At 41.9% G+C, this 23,663-nt stretch overlaps 1 protein-coding gene across 1 annotated transcript; it reads left to right on the top strand.

Annotated features, from left to right (window-relative positions):
- The first annotated feature begins 268 nt into the window (after nucleotides 1-268).
- Nucleotides 269-23,663, top strand: LOC145415420 (zwei Ig domain protein zig-8-like). Its single transcript, XM_080284701.1, has 5 exons — nucleotides 269-538; nucleotides 14,760-14,970; nucleotides 15,136-15,263; nucleotides 22,521-22,689; nucleotides 23,563-23,663. Exons 1-5 carry the CDS (start codon nucleotides 269-271, stop codon nucleotides 23,661-23,663), a joined length of 879 nt encoding a protein of 292 aa, XP_080140827.1.

Raw genomic sequence — 23,663 nt, 5'->3', positions numbered from 1 at the left:
CTACTGCTACTACTACTGCAACTACTGCTTCCTCTTCTTCTTCTTCCAGCTCGTGCTCCTGTTCCTGCTGCTGCTGCTGCTGCTGCTGCTGCTGCTGCAGCTCCTCCTCCTCCTCCTCGTTTTCTTTTTTCTTCTCTTCTTTTTTTCCTTTTTCCTCTTCCCCCTCCTCGTCTTTTTTTTTCTTTTCTTTTTTCTATTGTCCTCCTCCTCCTCCTCCTTCTTCTTCTGTGAGGTTTCAGTAAATATTGTTCTCATTCGTCCGTCAGGCATGCTAGCAGTAGGCGCCGACAGTGGTCCCGAAGTTGAAGCCGCCTATCCTCTATCCAGCCCCACCGACCTCACCCCAGCATCCGACGCCACACTAGCCTCAGCCCTGACGCACAGAGGCGTGAAGGAGGGAGGAGCGAAAGAGGAAGTTGAGAAGGAGCAAGAGAAGGGGCCTTACTTCGATGCTTCAATGGTTCCAATTGAAACAGCTTACCTGGGAAAGACTGCTACCCTAACCTGCATTGTTCATGCTGTCAGGAGTGATAAGTCGGTAAGGAGAGAGAGAGAGAGAGAGAGAGAGAGAGAGAGAGATAGTCCGGTTGTACAATGTACAAAGTTGAGAGGAGAAAACAAGCAGAATCGTGGATAATATTAGAAAAGGAAACCTCCTTGAGATTCTTCAATAGCTTGCAAATATTCTGCTCAGTGTCATTTGTCAACAAACTATAATTTACCCGGCCACGCTCACCAATTATTTATTTCACTGAACTCCATTCTGTCCATAACTAGCATAAATATAACTATGTTTCTGTAATATAAGTAAAACATGTTTTACATTTTCGTTATTTATATCATCCATTATACACGACCATTAGTTCTTTGTGTACTCAGAAGAATTAACTCAAGATGAAATGCCGGTACACTAAATGATTAAATTTGCTTCTGAATCTAATACGCTATAGCAGTAGCCGTGTGTGTGTGTGTGTGTGTGTGTGTGTGTGTGTGTGTGTGTGTGTGTGTGTGTGTGTGTGTGTGTGTGTGTGTGTGTGTGTGTGTGTGTGTGTGTATGTATGTATGTATGTGTGTGTGTGTGTGTGTGTGTGTGTGTGTGTGTGTGTGTGTGTGTGTGTGTGTGTGTGTGTGTGTGTGTATTTTGGCCTGCGGAAACTACACATTCAAATCGCACCAAAATTGGCACCAAAAAAAAAAAAAAAAAAATCGCTGATGTGAAAAAACTTGGTCCCATCTCGATTGAAAAACATTTATCATAATTAATGTGCGATCAAAGTTTGACCAAAAAATGCCACTCCCAGCGCGAGTGCATGAAATTAGGGTTGCATACACCATAGAGTTATTGATGGCTTTCTCGATTGGTGATTTTTTATTAGAATTAAGAGTAATCAAAGTTTGGTTCGGAAAACAGTTCATTCGGTACTGGGACTTTTAGAAATCAAGTCTACTCAAGCCATATGCCACGGCCCTATACTTTTTAGACGATCAGAGCCGCCAAATTTAGCATTTTTACTGTGCATTTCCCGCGCTGCTGCCTTGGTGGTTGTTAGACTAGAACAGCACATAAGGTGACTTGGATTACCTGAAATTATCACATTACGTGCATAAAGCACGAGGAAACGAGTGAGAAGAACGAGGAAACGAGTGAGAAGCACGAGGAAACGAGTGAGAAGCACAAGGAAACGAGTGAGAAGCACGAGAAAGCGAGCTCTCTGCAGGAGGAAGTGCGAGAGAGCCCGAAGGGCCCATGAGCAATTGTAAAAAACTATGGACCAGCACCACTACAAGATTATCACACAAAATAAAGTGCAGTTGAAAGAAAAGATTTTAATGTAATTCATCAACTGTACATGGACAAAGTGTTAAAGTAATTTGACATTAAAAGCAGAAGCTAAAATATTCAGTAAAAGGCTGTCTGCCAGGATTTTATTTGAAGGTATATATATTTATGAACAATAACTAGAATGAGAATTTTTTTATGGAGAGCCTACCATTGATCAAATAATGTAATTAATTATTTGGTTGTCAAGGAATATAAATAGTTTTGGTATGTTATGGTCATCAAGTGAAAGTCTAGCTATGCTGTTAATCCTTTTGACACTTGATGCCGCATTAGATGAAGGATATGCTCCACAAACGAACCCCTAGGCGTTTTGTCCCTGGTCTGTCTAGTAATGTGATAACTGAAAGGCTGATATAAGTATGTTATGAAATTAATAAATTCTCCTTTGCTACAATTAATATATTGTAAGAAAGACAAACAGGCATTTTGTGGACGTCTCCCTTCTGTCGGCCACTCAATACTTTACTTACAACCACATTATTATGTAAACACCACATGTAGGACCTGATCGAGAAGATTGAAACCCAAGGAATTAGAGAGTACAGCACCCTACTGACCACAAACTCCTGCCTCTTTTCTACCCGACTCTCTAAAACAAGTGCTACCAGGCATTTCTGTTCTTTCATGCAAATTAACATATCGGATCCAGAATAGCATTTCTCTCTGTCTTTGATTAACATTTCATATGGAATGTGTCCAGACACCTCAAAGTAAAATAATATATCATCAAGGCATTATGGCTTTCACCCTTTGACTCCTTCTGTGAACATTAAAGTTGTAGGCCATTATTCGGCTTTAGTGTTAATTCCTGTAGGATCTTTATGATCGTAACCATAAGAAAAGGGGGTATTGGACATGTTTGGAAAGTAGTGCCAGAAATTTTAAGAGTAAAAAAAAAAAAAAAAATGAAGTGTTTCGTTTGCAGTTCAAATATGAACATTATAAGATGAAAATCAAGGTCAAAATCGATAGAACTGTAAAATGAAAGTGTATTACTGAAAATTCAAAGATTGCCCAAAACCATAAACTGAACATTATGTCCTTCTATCCCGAGCACATCCACTGCTGCCTTCCTGAAATGGGCTTCATGGTCTAGTAACCTTAGAAACCGACGGGTGGGAAGTAGAAGAATAAATCATGTGGAGAGACGGACAAGAGTGTTATGTATATGTATAGAAATAGATGGAGTTGAAAGAAAAAAAAAAGATAGTAAGAAAATAGCAGATGAGGAGTTAGAGACAAACCTAAGAGTAAAGTGGAGGAAATGTAAGAAACTGTTTTGGAAGGAGATGAAGAAGGTAAGACGGTTTTAAGGAAAGGAGTGGATGGGCAGAACAGAAAAATGGCAGGATGTTGGTGGTGAAAGGAAAAATACATAGGAGCAAACATTTTGAAGAATTATTAAATATAAAGAACAAAAGTAAAGCAAGTCGAAGTTGTCAGGGAATGGCTGGGAGAAGAAAAGGAAGCAGTGATGAAGGGATCATTTGACAAAAAGTATCATAAGCAGAGTGACTTTACACTCCCTCTTCTGTCTTTCATTCCTTCATTCTTTCTTCTTCCTTCTGCTTATGGGTGACTCTACACTGGTTGACAAGCCAAATAGTTTCCTGTACACCAGGAAACTATTTGCTATGCTGGGTGGTAACCATATAACCAAATTTTGGTGCCTGGTGGTTTAGTGGGTAATTATTGTGCTCCAATCGGATTGAGCCGGTGGTGGTTTATATCCAAGGGATGGTTGGGATTTATTGCTCACGTAATGCCATTCAGGGATGAGTGAGGTTGGTCACTCACATCTTAAATGTCAGGACCAACTGCCTAGCCCCGGGCTCCTATGCTCCTCATGGGGCAACGTAGGATTGGATGATGGATGGATGGATGAATGGATGGAGGAGAAAGGCAAAACAGGGAAAGCCTCAGAATTTGATGGAGTGTGCACAGCACACCCTTGATGCCCGCGGGGGTAAGGGAACAGAGACCCCCCTCGAGAATGGAAAATCCACGAGCATCAGAGAAGTTACCCCTCCCTCTCTGAATATATGCCTGCACGATAACGAAAACGGTTTCTGATGCTTTAATGATGAGGATCAATGATTATGCATGAACATAATGCTAAATACTATAAATTGTACAATAAAAGGTTTTAAAAATACCATACAGTACAGTAATGTCAATATATTCTCATCAGTTCTCATCAGCGTACAATACAGGGTCCTCAATTCACCTTTCTGTAGGAACATTAATTATTGAAAATGTAGTTATGATCGATGTGTGATGTTTATTGTGCATCGTCTGCTTCTCCGTTGGCACCAGGGGAGAAGGGAGGAGGGTCATCGAGTCAGTCAGTTGATGAGGTTAGTAAGGCGGTGGTCAGTGTGTTTGGTTGCGTTACCCCTGTGGGTGATGGTTGAGGGATTGCATAGCGAGGTTGAGTAGCTATAGGTGTGTCTGTCTATCAGAGAATGTGGTTATCTTGGGCTAGGATTGTTGCCTCCTTAGCTGGTCTTTTAATTCTTTGGGCCATGTTGACAGGAAATTGAAGAAAATTAGATGAGAGTGGGGTACAGTGCACAAACACAACCGAAGTTTGGGCGGGAGCTGACTCATGACTGAGCGACGCTCTGCCATCAGGTGGCCACCAAGTACATATGCACCTGCTATTCAAACTCTGCATTTTTTTTTTTTTTCATTTTATGCCACTGTTCATTATTATTTATCACCAGAGTGAAAATCCATGAATAGTTAAATCCGTGAGCTTGAAATACGGGAGAAAGTTAGTTATACAATGGATATGGAAGCTGTGCAGATTGACCTGGGAGGAAAGGTAGGGTCCCGGAAGAATAAAAGTTAGATAAATTGTTCCCCTTTACAGGGAAAAAGGGGAAAGATTAGTTTATGACAATCATAGAGGCATTTGTCTTGCAAGAATAACTGGAAAAATGTACGCTACGATGCTTAACGACAGAGTTAGGATATTAACCGAAGAATTAGCTCTAGAAGAACAATGCATTTTTAGGAAGAGAAGAGGCTGCATATATCAGATATTTGTTCCGAGATGTTTAGTGAAGAAGAACGAAAAAACAGAGCAAAGATGTTGTAGCATGCCGTCATGGATCTGAATAAAGTATATGACAGGTTGGATGGACAAGGAATGTGGAAGGTACTAAAAATAAATGGAAATTACGTAATGCTGTCAAGAGCATGTAAGAGTTCGCCAGTGGCTGCATTTACATGTGGATAGTGGAGAGTTTTTTTTAATTTTTTAATCTAAGTGTTGGATTGAACCAATGGCGTGACATGCATCTGTGGTTCTTCAGTTTGCCGATGGAGTTATACTAAGTTGGGAAGTTGATTAAGTGGAGTCTCTAATAGGAAACGGTCAGGCTTGGCTTGGAAACTTACTGTACTGTTGCCTGCTGGTGATTCGGTGTTGTTAACCCCTTAATCGCGGGGCGTCACTTTCGTGACGCTCGGCTACAATGGATCATACCGCGGGGCGTCACTTTTGTGATTCTGTGTTATTTTGAATTATCCCGGGCTCTCAAGTGGTGGCTTGTATCATCTATCAGTACTGCCAATGTCCAACACTAGTCAGCACTCCAAATCTCATCTGTACTCCCATCCATTTTTGACATTCTAGCTATTTTACCCCCTTCGTGACTCCCCTCCCTACCTGCCCTCCATTACCCTCTCCTCTCACCTCCCACACCGCACTGCGCTACGGAAATTTCCCCCTTCTTTTTCCACAGATTTCATCCATTGAAATAAGCCCTATGCCCTATATTTTTACCAAATAATATATACCAAAAAAAAACAGGTAAGTGATAGTGTTATACTCCAGAAATTGGCTAATTATCACCTGACAACACCTCACGTGCATTCATTCGCTACATTACCACGGTAATTTCCCCTTTGATTTATGCCTTGTAATCGATGTCTGTAATAAAAATATATATCAGAAAGGAAGGGAGAATCCTAATTGACATTTACATTCACCTGGAACAACCTATTTATTTATTGCCGAGATTTTCTACCTATAAACAATTAGCCTGTAAGTTAGCAGCAGTAAGCCTAAAGTGTCATTGTCAACCCTTCCCTTCTCAGATTTACCCCCTACATGACTCCCCTCCCTACCTGCCCTCCATTACCCTCTCCTCTCACCTCCCACGCCGCGCTGCGCTACGGAAATTTCCCCCTTCTTTTTCCACAGATCTCATCCATTGAAATAAGCCCTATGCCCTATATTTTTACCCAATAATATATACCAAAAAAAAAAAAAAAAACAGGTAAGTGATAGTGTTATACTCCAGAAATTGGCTAATTATCACCTGACAAAACCTCACGTGCATTCATTCGCTACATTACCACGGTAATTTTCCCTTTGATTTATGCCTTGTAATCGATGTCTGTAATAAAATTATATATCAGAAAGGAAGGGAGATTCCTAATTGACATTTACATTCACCTGGAACTACCTATTTCTTTATTTATTGCCGAGATTTTCTACCTATAAAAAATTAGCCTGTAAGTTAGCAGCAGTCAGCCTAAAGTGTCATTGTCAACCCTTCCCTTCTCAGATAAGCCGCGGCATTTAGTTCCTTGTCCTTCACTGTAGAGACAACATGTCGCACTCGCGCCCCGCCATTCCTGCCGCTTCTGCGCCCATTGCAAAGGGCCCCGTGACCTCTACGCCAAAGAAAAGTGTTGAGGCAAGCAGGAAAGGCCTCAGTGACTCTGCAGTGGCACGAGAACTTGCAGAATTGTCCATGATAATGATGGACAGTGACTTTGACGATTCGGGTGAATCGTGTGATGAGCCGGGTGAGGTTATCGCGCCAGAAACAGCGACAACAAGTGCTTCTACCAGTGAATTAGTGTCTAGCTCCAAGGGAAAGGAGCCTTTAGTGCAGGAAGGACAAGAATTTGGGAAGGGAGTGAAAAGGCGGCGTGTTAGCCCCAGAACAATGCCCCCACGTGACCCAGCCCGCCATGAGTCACGAGTGCATTCACCTCCCCGTTCCCCAAGCCCTGCTTTACTCATCTCGTCATCAATGTCGGCTGAGTTATCTCCGGAGTCTTCGTCGTCGGGGTCACCACCAGCATCAATAGTGAAGGCAGGCCGTAGAGGTAGAGGTAGATCTAAGAGAGTGAAAAGTAGTGTAGCTAGTAGGGTAAGGGCTGCTAGTGCTGTACGGCAACCTAGGGTCAGTGAGAGTGACCTTGACAGAGATAAGCCTCCCTCTCAGCCAATCTCCACCACCACCACCACCACAAGCCCTCCACCGCCACGCCAGGGAATCCTGGACGTCTTCGCGTGGACGGAAGGGTCAGATTTTGTCCCCGAAAACCTGGTTTTCGATGAGAGCTCGTCAGGAGTTCAGCCTGCCTTCACTATGGACGAAAATGCTGAGTGTGTCGACTACCTTTTGGCCTTCCTAGATGACGAAGTCATGCAGCACATATGTGATGAGACCAACAGGTACGAATCACAACGTGCTGCTAGTGGTACAGGTGCAGCCAAGATGCAACAGTGGACCATGCTGGGAGTGCAGGAGCTGTATGTGTTCTTTGCCCTCATGCTTCTTATGCCACACTCCAAGAAGCATGAGTTGGAAGAATACTGGTCCATGGACCCCTTACTACCCTCACCGACCTTCAATAAGTACATGGCCAGAGATCGCTTCCGGAACATCATGGGAAACCTGCACTTTGCCGATAATGATGTACCTTCCCAAACCGACCCACTCTGGAAGATCCGGGAGATTCTGAACAGAATGAAGGATAAGTTCATGTCACTCTTCCACCCATTTCAGAAGGTTGTCATTGATGAATCCTTGGTTTTGTTCAGAGGACATCTTCGGTTTGTTCAGTACATTCCAAGCAAACGCCATCGCTTTGGAATTAAGTTCTTTGTACTGTGCGACTGTAAGACGGGGTACATCCTTGACTTCGTCATATATTCAGCCAGCACTGTCGATCTCGATAAAACTCACCCCCTTGGCTTCTCAGGCTGTGTAGTGAAAGTGCTCCTAGAAAAGTATTTTGGTGGGAATCATGTGCTGTATACAGACAACTACTATACAGCACCGAAACTTGCCAAATACCTTTCTGAGCACGGCATTGGCTCCTGCGGCACTGTGAAAAGTAATCATGCCAACTTCCCCAAATTCCCAGAGGCGGGAAACTCGCAGCGAGGAGACGTGCACCTACGCAAGTGTGAGAAGATGCTGGCAATACGGTGGCATGACAAGAGAGTCGTGCACATGCTCACCACCGTACATAAGGGGAAGATGAGAGACAGTGGGAAGGTCGACCATAGGACAGGCGAACCTGTGATGAAACCTGATGCTGTGTTGGCCTATAATATCAACATGCGGCTGGTGGACAAGTCCGACATGATGATTGGTGAGATCGACTGCCTCAGGAAGAATACTAGGTGGTACAGGAAAGTTTTTCTGCATCTCATAGATATGACGATGCTGAACGCCTTCATCCTGTACAAGATGAAGGTCAAGCCACCCAAGTCCTTCTCCCTGAGGTTGTTCGCCAGGACTTGTGTCCAGCAGCTGCTGGAAAAATATGGTAGGGTGCAAGCAGCAACTCCAAGGCGCCATCCAGTTACACTTCCCGACCGACTTGAGCAGAGGGCGTATATGGATCGGCACAGACTTGAGCTAATGCCTGCCACAGGGAAAAGGAAGGCTGCGATTCGCAGGTGTCAGGTATGTGCGCATACCACACGCCGCACACCTGAGCATAAACGCACCTCTTGGCAGTGCGCTGAATGCCAGGTTCCCCTCTGTGTAACCTGCTTCTTCAATTATCATAGCCAGAAGCAGTTCTAACATTGCAAGTGTGGAAGCAGAATTATTTGGAAATAATGTGTAAATAATGTGTAAATAGCAGGTGAAAGCAATGGATGTTCAGTTCATATGATTGAACAGTGTATTATAGTTTTATCTTACTGAAAGTGACAGTGAATAACATAGTGTAAGTAAAATAGAAGGGTAAATATTGAAAATAGAATAGAAAATGTAAATTGTAATGTAAGTAATTAGTAATATAAGAATATGAGTACAAATAATTTATGTTATAACAGTGAGAGTGAATCCGTGGCTCTCTACGTATTTTACTGACTGAAAAATTGAATGACTTCAGTGACAATAAACTAATACGACTGAAGAAAACTTATGGAGAAAGACTCCAGATATATATAAGTGTGATATAGTAATAGAAATATAAAGTGTGAGGGGTTTTGTGAATAATAAATGACAGAGTGCCTAGAGCGAACTAGCGCAAGTGCGGCGATCAGACGCGCTCGTAATTTCCATTGCTTTCACAGTGTTTTTTTTTTTTTAGTATGGATCCCAAACTACTTGAAAATGGTAGAATAGTATTTATAGTGTTTGTATCTGGCTGTGGTAATCATATTACGGGTTGTCGGGAAGTGTAAAGTGGAGACTTAGTTACCCTACTTCAGAGGTCTCCACAAGTCCTACGGTAACCGACGAAGGCTCAACAATCATTCCAGGAGAAAGCTGAAGGTATGTGCAATAAGCATATATAATTTTATTATTCTAGGACTAATAACTGATTTTTGGCAAATATTTTTTGAGAGTCTGTCGGAGCCCAAATAACCCCACGGGACACGCAAGTCATTGGTAAACAAGCCCGCGGTGTAGGGGTTAAGGAACAATGAAAGTGAAATGCAAGGCATGGTGAATGAGTCTGGGAGTGTATGAAGGAAACGGAATCTACAAGAGAATGCAGAATAGTCACAACATGCACAGTTGGGTTGGATGGTGAGAAAATGGAGAATGTGAGAGTATTCAAGTGTTTACAGTAGGCTGTGTGATAAATAAGGTTGGAAGTTTCGAGAATGAAGTGCTTGAAAGCGCAGAACATGTAGAATGATTGGTGGTTCACTGAAAGCAGTGATCAAGATCAGGGAAGACAGCATGGAAATAAAGAACTCGAGGATGACAGTATTTGATCCCAGCACTAACACATGGGGATGAAGCATGAACCCTGTTGGAAGGACACAAGCAAGAGTGAGAGCAGTTGAAAAAGGTAAACAGCTTCAGAGAGCACAAACTTCCCCCAACGTCAACAGGAGAGATCCCAGATCACCACCAAAAGTTACTAAACTCTTACTTATTCCATTACCCACATACTGTATACACAAAATTTCATCGCAATCCACCAATAACTTTTTTCTTATATATAGTGAAAAAAGCGTCCTGAGCGGCCAATTTTTAACTAACTCTTTGTTGGCCCGTGACGTACAGTCAACAAGAGTACCACCTGGACCACCTAGTCGCGGGATATGACTAACGTGGCAACAGCGCGTGTGTGTGTGTTCGTGTGTACATGCTCGAGAATTTTTCGAATCATCAAGCTTCATCCTCTTTGCCGTATTATATTATTATGTGGTCGTTGTATTATGCTGTGATATTGGCTACTAAATACCGTGTGATTGGGATAATGAGCTGTGCACTATGCTATTTATAAAGTCTGATTTATATAAAATAATTCTTCTCTTATCTTGTACCGTGAACCAAGATACAGGTTGAGTTATGGTTCAGAAACATCACTCCATTTATGGGTGACCTTGCTCACTGTATCTGAACCACACGCGTTGTGCCACGTTAGCCATATCCCGCGACTAGGTGGTCCAGGTGGAACTCTTGTTGACTGTACAAATTCACAAAATTTCATTGAAATCCATCAATATTTTTTATAGATATCTTGTGGAAACAAACAGACGAAAGTGAATACCAACTTCCTCCGAACTTTGTTGATAGAGGTATTGAGTTATTTAAGTAGCGCAAATGGAGTAACACAAAGAAGGAGACAGACAACTGGGAAGTAAAGGAGCAATGTGGTGTTGACGTGGATGTGAGTAAAAGTTAAGAGAGAAATTTTGGAATGGTTTGGTTATGCGGGAAGTATGGGAATGAAGGACTGGCTTGATGAGTGTATGCAATTGAGATGAAGGGGGAAAGAAGGAGGGGGATACCAAGGATGAGATTTAGGGAATGAGTGGAGAGATATATGAGGAAAGGGGTGTCAGATGGAGGACGAAGTGGAGGTGATTTGTTTTGGGCCACCCTTGACGGAATTAAGGCTTTTAGCAGTGGATACATAGATAAACAGAGAGATAAGGAGAGAGAGAGATTTATAATGTTGGTAATTTATTGGGCATATAAAGTTACCCTAGGTTTAGGCCAGTCACCTATCCGTCAGCATTATGGACTTCAGTGGTCTTGCCTCTGGCGTCTTCTCTTTGCAGGAAGTAAAATGGAACTGGCAGTATTTATCTGTTATATTTCGCTCAGCCACAAGTGACTGCTATCCTTGCAGCCAGAAGACCAACCACAGAACATAAATCAGAAACGTCAATATCCATTTTCGGTTTCGTTCATTTTTAGAATACTTAATTCAAGCATCCCCAAAGACCCTCCAGCCTATTGCAGGACGTGCATAATTTTTTTTTTCCTAGAGCCGGGCAAGGGACTCTCCCAGTCTCTTTGATACAAAACATTTACTTGCTGATGGTTGAGGTCGATATACGAGCATAGCTTTACTCCTCCTATTTGGCGATGTAGAATCTTAGTTACAAAAACTCTGAAAGTTTGAAAAAAGAAAATGATTCAGATTGATTTAAAAAATCTTCAAATTGCCTTGTGATAAATAATCTCGTTACACAGCTGACTTGGGGAAATGGCAACTCGGTGTGTATCAATTTTCTTATATAAGTCATATTACACTTTCTTCCAAGGACTTTGCGGTGTGATTGGTTCTGTGATGCAATGATATTATGACGCAATCCATGTGGTCCCTCATTTGTATACCAAAGAGTTGAAAAATAAAATAATCAAGCATGTCCGAATATTCACACAGAATTATTAACCCATACACCACGGGGATGTTTTCGTCGCTCCTTGCACCTCCCGTGGGGATATTCGTGCTCTGACTGACTTTTTAAAAATATTTGCCAAAAATCAGTTATTAGTCCTAGAATATTATAATTACATAAGCATATGACACATACCTTCAGCTTTCTCCTGGGATGTTTGTTGAGCCTTCGTTGACAACCTTAGGACTTGTGGAGACTTCTGAAGTTGGGTAACGAAGTCTCCACTTTACACTTCCCGACACCCCGTAATATGATTACCACAGCCTGATATTATCACCAGAAACACTAATCTATGGTTTTCAAGTAGTTTGGAATCCATACTACCCCCCAAAAAAAATCACTGTAAAAGCAATGTAAATTACAAGTGCATATGAGCTTCCCACCCGTGATCATGCCCCGTTGGTATTCTGTCATTTATTACTAATAAATACACTCACACTTTATATTCCTATTACTTTATTACATTTATATATATCTATAGTATGTATCCATAAGTTTCCTTCAGTAATAGTAGTTTATTTTCACTCCAAGCATTCATTTTCATCTTAGGTAAACTACGTAATGTATTTTCAAAATTACATTTCTGTTTTATTTACACTATGTTATGCACTGTCACTTGCAGTAACTTATAAAACTATTTTCCACAGTTCAATCATATTTACATGCACTGTTTTCACTTGCTATTTACACATTATTAGCACATTATTTACAATTCCACTTGCATTGTTTTAGAGTCACCACAAAGATCGTAGTCACTGTCCAACATTATCATTGATATTAGCCAGTTCACGTTCCATAGCAGAGTCACTTAGCCCTTTACCCCTTCCCACATGAGGTTTACTAGGGGTAGAGGTCACAGGGCCCTTTGCATGGGGCTAAAAAGCGGCGGAATTGGACAGGCGCGAATCCGACGTGGTTTCACCTTGAAAGACGACAGTAAACTGAATGCTGTGGCCTAGGGGCGGTGAAGGGTTGACAATGACAGCTTGATGACAGCTGCTAATTTATACGCTATGAAATGATTGGCAGGAAATCTAGACAATACATAATAAATTAGGTAGTTCCGGGTGAATGTAAATATCACTTAGGCTTCTCTCTTCCTTTCTTATACATATTTTTATTATGAGAACAGGTCATACGGCATATTTCAAGGGTAAATAAACAGGAAAAATTAGCGAACAAGTGCACGTGGGATGTTGCCAGGTGATAATAGCCCATTCCAGATGTATGGCAGTATCAATTACCTTTTCTCTTTCTTTTATATATTATTATGTATAAGAATAGGGCATAGGGCATAATTCAATGGATAAAATAAGTGGAAAAATCCATTCAGAATTTGTGTAGCGCAGAGCAGCTGGGCAGGCGGGAGGAGAGGGTAATGGAGGGGAGGTAAGGAGAGGAGTCAAGGACAGGGAAAAAATGGCTAAATTGTCAACAGTGGATGGGAGTACAGATGACATTAGCAGAACTGAGTATAGCTGGACACTAGTACTGATAGATGATACAAGCCACCACTTGAAAGCCCGGGTGAATTCAAAATAACACAGAATCACAAAATTGACGCCCCCCGGTATGATCCCTTGCTCCCGAGCATCACAAAAGTGATGCCCCCCGGTTAAGGGGTTAACGATCCATACAAATACTTCCTCCCCTGTCTTGATGACATTATTCTGCTTTTCACGAGACTGTCAATATACACTTTGCTGTGTTTGGTAACGGTAAAGGGAGTCGCAAGTTCGTGAAATCAGTATTGTGCCACAGGGATTAACAAAGACCTCCATACACTAATAGCAAACATATATGTAAGCAGTTACATCACTCTATTAATGGCAGACAGATATACAATAATTATTCATCCATAAAGGAGATATGATTCATTTTAGAAATTACAGTATAATGCTGCTCTCATACAATGAAAAAGCAGTCAACAATGAATATCGAATTTAACTTTCAACATAATAAAACCTATTTTTAGCGTCCACCTTTGGCAAGGCGAGACGATATAGTTTGTGTGTGTGTGTGTGTGTGTGTGTGTGTGTGTGTGTGTGTGTGTGTGTGTGTATTTGTTGCGAAAATAACTCTAAAATTTGTGGACGAATTTTAATTAAACCTTTAGGAAATAACAACTATGTGGATGCACAAAAGCCTATTACTTTTAGTGAGACTTTGATCAAAGATGAGCGAATGCCAACCGCCATATATACAGTATATATATATATATATATATATATATATATATATATATATATATATATATATGCAATGGCTTTTGTTAGACGTGGTGACTGAATTCAGTAGTTTTGTTAATTTTCTTCCAATTTGGTTTGTAGGACGCTTATACCTCAGCCAACAACATTTTTTGGAAGGTGATTTGCATTTAGCCCCCGGATGATTTTGTTTCATTGATTATAATAAAACCGCCATACCTCAAGCTTCACTTATGAATCATTCACAGAAAATGCAAAAAATTATACTGCTAATTATGTTTGCACTAGAACCTTAATACTGGTCTTCTGGCATAATAAGAATTCAGCAATATCCCAAGAATTTATAAAAGAGTTATATATAATCCCATATGCCCCCCAGTTTGGTATCTGTTTTTTTTTTTTTTTATGAATAATTCTCCTCTAAAAGATAATACAATGCTGCAGCTAATTTGTTTTACACAAGGACAAGATATTCATTTGGCATAATGGATATGCAGTCGTTGTTTTAAGGGAGTGGTGACTAAGTAATTCAAATACAACTTGAGTTAGAGGTATGGTAAGAGGAATAATGATGTGGGTAGTACAGATACATATATCAAGCAGGTGGAGTGTTGTGGTGCCATGAGGGTTCAAGTGTCGTTATATGATGCAATTTCACCATTACAGTTTGTGAACAACTGCTCTGCATTAATTTACATCACACACAACAGAACACACCCCTAGATGTCTCAACAGGTTAAACACATTTATAGTCTCGTAATGTCAGTTGGTCTGTGTTAATACTCAGGTGACGTGGTTAAGGGGGCGTGACCTGCGCATCCTGACAGTAGGTCGGTACACATACACCACAGACCTGAGGTTCCAGGCACTGCACCAGGAGGCCAGCTCGGAATGGATGCTTAGGATCAAATCAGTGCAGCTGAGGGACCAGGGCAACTATGAGTGTCAGATCACCACCAGACCTGTGCGCACCTTCACTGTCTTCCTCAAAGTTGTCGGTGAGTCACCTGGTTGATAGTTTGTTAGATTCAGCTTCCTTTACAATCACCAGGCTCGCCTAAATTTGAATAAAATCATCTAGCAGTAGCAGTGAAAAAAATATTTACTTATAGTGAAAATGTTTTCACTTCCCTTTACGTACCACGCTTAACTTTTCTATACAGAGCCATGGGTGGAGATTCTAGGGGCGCCTGACATCTACGTGAACAGAGCCAGTATGATCAACCTGACGTGCATTGTCCACCACGCACCGTACCCACCAGAAGCCATCACATGGTATCATGACAACAAAGTTAGTTTATGCGAACATTTGTATAATGTACGAAAAGAACAACACATTGTTTTATGCATCAGATGGACATTATATGACGGACAAACTTGTAAATTAATTTTACATTCATTAGTTTATTTATGGGGAATGAGAAAGCTCATAATCCATTCATTCAATGCCGGGCTACCCTTAGCCAAATGATTTCCTGTGGAGGAAAACATCTACAGTGTAGGATACTAACTATATCACCAAATAAACGTGCTCTCTACGTGGGTTTGCAGAAAGTTAGTATCCTCCCCTGTATGATGACAGACTGAAAATACAAACATAAAGCCTCAGCCTCAGAAGAGCCAACCGTTCACGACTAAGGACAGGACAAGGGGCACGCTAAGGATAACAACGTGGAATGTAAGGTGCAATTAATGGGTGAAGGAAAAAAAAGAGTATGAAGGTGTTTGAGATGCAAATTTAGATATACATAGTCTGACAGAGGGACTAAATGACTGTGGGAGAGAATTAGAGAATGGACTGTTTTTATGCTGGAAGTGCAGTAATGAGAATGAGAGGGCAAACTGGGATGTAGGCATTGCTATATACAAGAGATGGAGCATACGGAGTACTGATCAATTGGTTCAAGGATTATTTGGGTGTGGATGAAAGTAGGAATATATGTGTGAACGACTGTTTCCGCGTATGGTTCGGCGGAGGATCGAGAAACTAAAGCAAAATACGTGTCGTGGGTAGATGTGGAAACATGCTTGGAGAAATTTTTGAGATCTGGGACAGTGTTTCTGGCTGAAGATATGAATGGAAAGAATGGAAAGAGAGGAATGCTGGAACAGCTGAGGAGAGGTGTGGTAACCAGTGGAGCTTAACTACCTAAATGGATGGGAGTGGGAATGGTAGTGCCCACATGGATATACAGTATGTGCAGACAGGGTTGGTAATGAAAAACACCTTTTTCAGGGAAATGATCCCCAAGTGCACAAGACGACTGAGAAGGAGGATGAGAGGTTACTTAGATACCTAAGGCAATAGTAACTTGTGTGTGTGTGTGTGTGTGTGTGTGTGTGTGTGTGTGTGTGTGTGTGTGTGTGTGTGTGTGTGTGTGTGCAGATGCGAAGATTTGTGCTTGGCAGGGACTGGATGAAGCATTATCTGATTACTACATGACGTTTTCCAAAATAGGGGTGCAAAAGAAATGGTTAAAAGGAGGTAGACGAGGACTGAAATATGCAGCTCTTGCAAAGAGAGTAGGGAAAAAGTGTCAGGAAGAATAAAATAATAGGGAGGTTAAATGAGACATGTTAAGGAAAGACTGGGTAGATCGGACTGGGAGAGTATGGAGGAGATGAAAGGAATGTGTAAGGTATTCACAGATGAAATCAGTGTACCATTTGAGGTAGTGTGCTGGATGAAGAGACCACGTATGGGGAGAAAGGAGCAGCGTTGTGATATGAAGAGGTGAAATGAATTGTGGATGGGAAGAGAAAATGTCATATAGTGAATGGATGAGAAGTGGAGGAATGGAGGATGTGGAAAAATGGGAAACAGAGTTGTATGCAGAGTATATGTGAGAACTGAAGAGACTTGTGAGAGTGAGATGAAAAAAAAGTGGGTGAGTTTGGAAGTAATTTGAGAGTATAATGGAAGGGGGAAAAAAACTGTTTTGGAAGGTCATAAAAGTAGCACAGAGTGATAAATGATGTAGCAAAGGAGTGTGAGATTAAACGGGCTGAATTTGGGTGGAGAAGGCAGAGAAAATGGGTAGATGAAGGGAACATTTTCAGGAAATGCTGACTATACAGAATGAAAGTACTGCAAGTAAAAATGGTTGGGGAACGGTTACAAGAAGAGAAAACGCAATATGGGAGGAAGAGATTAGTAGGTTGGAGATTTTTTAAGCAAAGAAGAAAGTCAAAAATGATAATATCCCGGTTCCTGATTGGGTGTATGGTGCAGTGCTAAAATACGAGGAAGAGTAAGGAGAATGAGTAAGGAAGATGTACAGAATGGCCTGGGGGATAGGTAGGGTCCTTCAGAATCGGCAGTCAGGCATAACAGTTCCCATATACAAAAGAAAAAGGGAATGACAAGTTTGTGCCAGTCATAACGGTATTTGTGTTCTCAATATAACAGGAAAAATGTATTATAGGATACTTTTCGACAGAGTTTGGGAATTAAGCGAGGGACTAGTTCGAGAAGAACGAGAATTTAGGAAAGAAGAGAGGTTGTGTAGATTCGATATTCATTCTAAGATGTTTGGTGGAAAAACATCTAGGGCATTGTTGTCTTCGTGGATCAGGAGAAAGCATATGACAGTACTGATAAAATAGGGCTATGGAAATTGCTGAAAATAAAAGGAATAAATGGGAGGTGTTGAATGCTGCCTTGTGTATGTATTGGGGTGCAGTGTATGTGGAGAGTAAACTAAATCAGTTCTTTAATCCGAATGTTGGACTGAAACGAGGATTTGTCATGCTCCGTGGCTGTTCGTTAACTTTATGGATGGCGAGAGAAACTTGTACTTTACTCAGGAATAATCATCCAATATATTACCATTATGCCGGGTATGTGTAAAGTACAGGTTTCTCTCTTCATTCTGATTTGCCATAAATGCTCGGGGTAGATTAAAAGCATCTACAATACTTGCTCATGTGCCAAGGGGTTATCTCAGCCTCTTCATGCCCACAGTTGGGGAGATGGGACGTTGGTTACAAGATTGTTACAATGTGGGATAACTTTTACTTGGTCGTAGCTCAGTGGATTGCTGCCTGGCTCCCACCTGAGAGTCCCTAGTTCGATTCCCGCCATAATGGTAATATATTGGATTTATGGATGGCGTTATAAAAGGGATACAAGGTAGGGAAGTGGATGTTGAAGTATCTTTAGTGTGAGACGGTACGGTATGGAAACCGACTGTGCTGTTGTTGGCTGATAATACTGTATCGTTAAGTGAAATGTGACTTGCAAGGCTTGGTGAATGAGTCCGGAAGTATATATAAGAAATGAAATCTGTAAGGAAATGTTGTCACGGGGGAAGGTGGAATTACGAATAAGATGCTAATATATAATCGGTTGACACAAAGTGAATCGACTTGTGAAATCAAGTAGTAAACTTTACTTTATTCTAGCTTACTTCGCCGATTGTCTAAAGACGAGAATTTTATAAACTTTCTCAACAGTACACAGCGGTGACTAATCACTGACGAATGCTGGATCATTAGTACTGTTGGCCTCTGAGAAAGTGACTTAACCCCTGGCAATCAATAACTATCTATCTATTGCCAGACGCCTCAATCCCGTTTGGGGTGGCCACAAACAAATCGCCTTCATGTCGCCCTGTCCTCCGCCATTTCACTGCCCTGCTCCCAACTCACACCCCCCTCTTTCATATACCTTTCCACCCCATCCCTCCATCTCATCCTCGGCCTCCCCCTCCCTCTTCCCCCCTCCACCTCACTCGCATACACTCTCTTCGTCAGTCTTTCACCCTCCATCCTCTCCACATGGCCAAACTACCTCAGTGTGTTCCTCATAACGCTTCCTATCACATCCACATCAACACCACAACGCTCCTTTATATTCTCATTCGTCAGCCTGTCTCTCCATGTGACTCCACAGGCTCCTCTTAAATAACTCATTTCCACTGCTCTCACTCTTGACTTGTGTCCTTCCAACAACGTCCAAGCTTCACTTCCATACGTTAGAGTTGGTATCACAATACTGTCATGTAGTAACTTTTTCACTTCCATGCTCACTTCCCTGTTTCTTATCACTGCTTTCAAAGAACCAGCAACCTTTCTTCCCTGCTGTACCCTTTCAAGCACTTCACCCTCCAAACCTCCATCCTTACTCATCACACTACCCAAGTACTTAAACGTACTCACATTTTCCAATTCCTCACCATCCAACCTCGCTGTGCATTCACTGACTTCACCTCTCTCAAAGACCATCACTTTACTCTTCCCTACATTCACCTTTAGATTCCGTTTCTTACACACTCTCCCAAACTCATCCACCAAGCCTTGCAGCTCCCCTTCGTCTTCACTCAACAACACAGTAGTATCATCTGCAAACAACAGTACAGGGAGTTTCCAAACACTATCCTCTCTCACCAGGGACACTCCAACATCCACTACCCTACCTTGTACCTCTTTTATTACCCCATCCATGTACAGATTGAACAACCATGGAGACATGACACATCCCTGTTTCAACCCAACTTTCAAAGAGAAAAATTCACTTAGTTCACCATCCACACGCACTGCAGCCTTTGCACCATCGTACATACTCTTCACAGCATTCAACAACTTCCCATCTACTCCATATAATCTTAACACTTTCCATAATCCTTGTCTATCCACCCTGTCATATGCTTTCTCCAAATCCATGAAAGCCGCATACAACTTCTTTCCCTTCTCTAGAAACTTTTCCACTAAAGATCTAAGAATGAATATCTGATCTACACAACCTCTTCCCTTCCTAAAGCCTCCCTGTTCTTCTCCAACTAATTTCTCTGTTCTTTCTCTAACTCTGTCAATAAGTATCCTACCATACACTTTTCCTATTATACTAAGAAGACAAATGCCCCTATGATTACCACACACTTCTTTTTCCCCTTTTCCTTTGTACAAGGGAATAATTATACCTGACTTCCAATCCTCCGGGACTCTACCTTCCTCCCAGGCCAATCTGCACATCTTCCACATCCAATCTACTACTATCTCTCACCCATGCTTCAGCATTTCACCACACACTCCTGGGGCTTTCCCCGATTTAACTTTCTTCATTGCTTCCACAACTTCTATCCTACTGATTTCTTCCTGTCTTCTCACTTCCCTCCTTCTCCCAGCCATTCCCCAGCCACTTATACTCGCATTACTTCCATCCTCTACGTTCAACAATTCCTTAAAGTGTTCTCTCCATCTGCTCACTTTTTCTCCCTTCTCCACTAGTAATCTACCATTTTTATCTTTCACTCCCCTGCTAACTTCACTTCCACCCTTGTCTTACTCTTTTCACCTCTTTCCATAACATTTTCTTACAGTCCCTCCACTTTACACTCAAATTCCTTCCAAATTCCTCATCCACTCTCTTCTTACTTTCTCTTACTAATCTTTTCACCTCTTTCTTTCTACATATAACTCTCTCTTCCGCCTCTCAACTTCTTCCACGCCCCTATTTCTCATCCATTTATTGTATGCTTTCTTCATTTGTGCCACAGCCTGTTTCACCTCTTCAGTCCACCACGCTGTTCCTTGCACCCCCCCTCCGTCTTCTCTTCCTTCCACACACCACATCACATGCTGCACATATTTCTTCTGTAAATATCCTACACACACCTTCCACGTCTCCCATCTGCTCCAGTTCATATTTGCCTAATCGTTCCTCCACTTCTCTCTTATACTCTGCCTTTTTCTCATCCTCTTCGAACCTTTCCACTCTCCTTGCCACTACTCCTTCCTCTTGTCTTTCCTTTCTTCTATTCCTCCATCTTACTTGAAATCTAATTCTGGCCACCACCAAGTAGTGGTCAGAAAGTCCACTCCCCCATCCTCTATAAACTCTTGCATCCATTACACATCTTCGCATCCTTTCATCCACACACACATAATCAATCGTTGCCTTCCTTTCATTCAGTTCACCACCCACCAATAACTAATACTAATAATAATGATCAGGATCTCGCTGGTGCAAACTCCTAGTTGGTACAACGGATTTAAGAATTAATACCAAAGAACTGGCCTAAATACCAGTTGTGATTAATATAGGAATTTTGTGCAAACTGGGAGAAGCAAATTAAAGAAAGCACAATGTGGAGAAATCAAACACGATTCTACATTTACATGAAGCTCAAAGAAAGGAACTGTAAAGTTATTAATTACAAAAGAAAATCTCAAATTGTAATTCAAATATCAAAACAAAGGAAATACACTCACTCACTCACATTCAAATAGCTAAGTAATCTTAATCCTAGGATAAAGAACGGAAATACTAGTCAGTGGAGGAAACAGAGCAATAGCTGCGAAGAGGCTGGGCATCTCTAACTGCTAAGGCGCTACAATTCACTGCTAAGTCCACAACTGCCGATCACCAACTCGGTGGTAAGATACGGGAAATCGAAGAACTGCTGAAGACTAGTCGCTACGATGAGGGTCCTGGTCCCTGCACTGGCTCGACGACACCTACTCTCGTGGCTGTCCGGCACTAACTGACTGATGTAATCAAGCCGTGTACAAGGGCGTGAGAAATGGGCGTGGCTTAACTTAATGGCCAAAAGAGGCAGGGAGTACGATATGCATACGCAGCAAAATCAATCAATGAAGTACTTATGTCGTGCATAAGAACTGTCACTTTTGAAGCAGTGACGAATGTTCTGAAAAACCATCCCAATCAAAGCGCATACAGGGACGGTTAAACTGAGTGATACACAGTGGATCTTCCACCAGAGTTCGTGGCTTCCCACCAAAGTACAGTGTCAAAAATTTTGTACAAATACACAATCTCGGGAATTCGTGACAAATGTTGCTAGGAGTAAAGCAATGGTTTTTTAAATAAATAAAGTCACAGAATGCGAAAAGAGACAGGATGATCAGGAAACTGAGACTGTGAGTGCCTTCGAGTACGTAGGTAGTGTGGCGAATAGGGACGGATGTTTAGAGGATGATGTGAATGAAATGGTAAAGCAGGGAAGAAAGGTTGCTGGTACATTGAAACAGTGATAAAGAATAAGGAAGTGAGAACTGGAAAAAAAAGAAAACAGTGGTGCTGCGTGATAGTACACCTGCTCTTATCCATACAATGACGTATGGAAGGGAAGTTTGGACCTGCTGAAAAGACGCAAATCAAGAGTGAGGGCAACAGAACTGGGTTATTTGAGAGAAACCTATGAGGTTATATGGAGAGACAGACAAATGAGCAAGTGGAAAAGCATTGCAGTGTTCATATGGATGTGAGTGAATGAGTTGGTAGAAATATATTGGGATGGTTTGGCCATTTGGAAAGGGTGGAAAACGAAAGGTTGGTGAGTCAGGTGGAGAGCAGGAGGGAGTGAGACAGACTGATAATGAAATGGTATGGAGTGTAGAGATATATGTGGGATATGTGAGAGGAGGTGGGAGTTGGAGGTAAGGCAGCAGACAGAGTGACCATAGGCAGTTTGTGTCTGACTGTCACGTATTGGAGTAATGCGTCTGGCTGTAGATAAACAAATAGATAAATCAGCCTCATTACATACTATTTTGTATAGGTGAGAGAAATTACTTTCCCCGACAGAGCATCGGGTACACTTCCCCACGAGGTGGTGTGAGTATGGTGGAGGAGCGGGCAGAGACCACAACCAGCTTCCTACTGTTGCAGAACGCCAGGCCCTCAGATACTGGTACCTTCAAATGCCACCCTCACGGCATGACGCCCGCCACTGCCAACCTACACGTACTCAGCGGTCAGTTCTGAGGGTTGTTACTAACAGGTGCTCAGAGGGAGTAAGGCAGATTTAGGCACAGGCACGTGGTTGCTAGCATTTTTCTTGGGTCACTTCTTACTGTGCTAGAAGTATAAAAGATGGTAAGGGAGATTTACCCATGTGACTGATGGGATTTTTGTTTGTTGAAGTACATGTTTTCCTGCTTACCTTGATAATATACCTAAGCGACGTGTTTCCTACGTGTCAACAAGTAGGTTGTTGGAAGGTTAGTGCCCCTTCCCGTAAAACAACTAACTCAAAGTCAAATGGCCACCCCTAATGGGGATTATGGCATCTGGCTATAGATAGCCAGAAATAATAGAACTGCAAGGGTCAAGTGAGGCAGCTTATGATACTTGGACTATATTGGCTTCTCTTAGGTGAAATAGAAATATTATGCCATACTGCCTTTTTGTGATGCTGATCAATGTTTGCCACTGGGACACGACCCGTGAAAATGCTGTGAGAAAATAATGACCAAATAAAAAAGAGTTGGGCACGTTTTTGCTGTTAATGTTGTACCAAAGGGGGCCTCTTCAGAGGATTGTAAAAATTTTGACTATGCATGGTCGTGACAGTAAAAGTTTATCCAAAAATAGGTGGCAGTGGCATTACCACTTAGGAACAGTGGCTGCCATTTCGTGAGGTCGCATTCGACATGAGGCAGAAAAATGGATGGAATCTCTGAATATGGGACTGGTCTAGGTTTAGACTGCAATCATATGTCTAACCTACACCTAACCAAACCTAAGGCCACCTAACTTAACGCTACTGATGTAATTAATGTACTAATTCTACCACGGTGTGAGGTATACTACACTTACTTGACGTGTTCTCTCGTTTTCTCTGCAGGTGAACAACAGCAGGCGATACAAAGCAGCGTGAGTGAGGTCAATCTTTCCTTTGTTGTCTTCATACCTACAGTCCTTGTCACCATAGCGCTGTCTGGCTGA

The sequence above is a fragment of the Coenobita brevimanus genome, chromosome 102 (assembly GCF_032717465.1).
Source record: "Coenobita brevimanus isolate Jiangsu-jjx chromosome 102, ASM3271746v2, whole genome shotgun sequence".
Taxonomy (NCBI): domain Eukaryota; kingdom Metazoa; phylum Arthropoda; class Malacostraca; order Decapoda; family Coenobitidae; genus Coenobita; species Coenobita brevimanus.
This window is presented reverse-complemented; position numbering and strand designations above follow the sequence as displayed.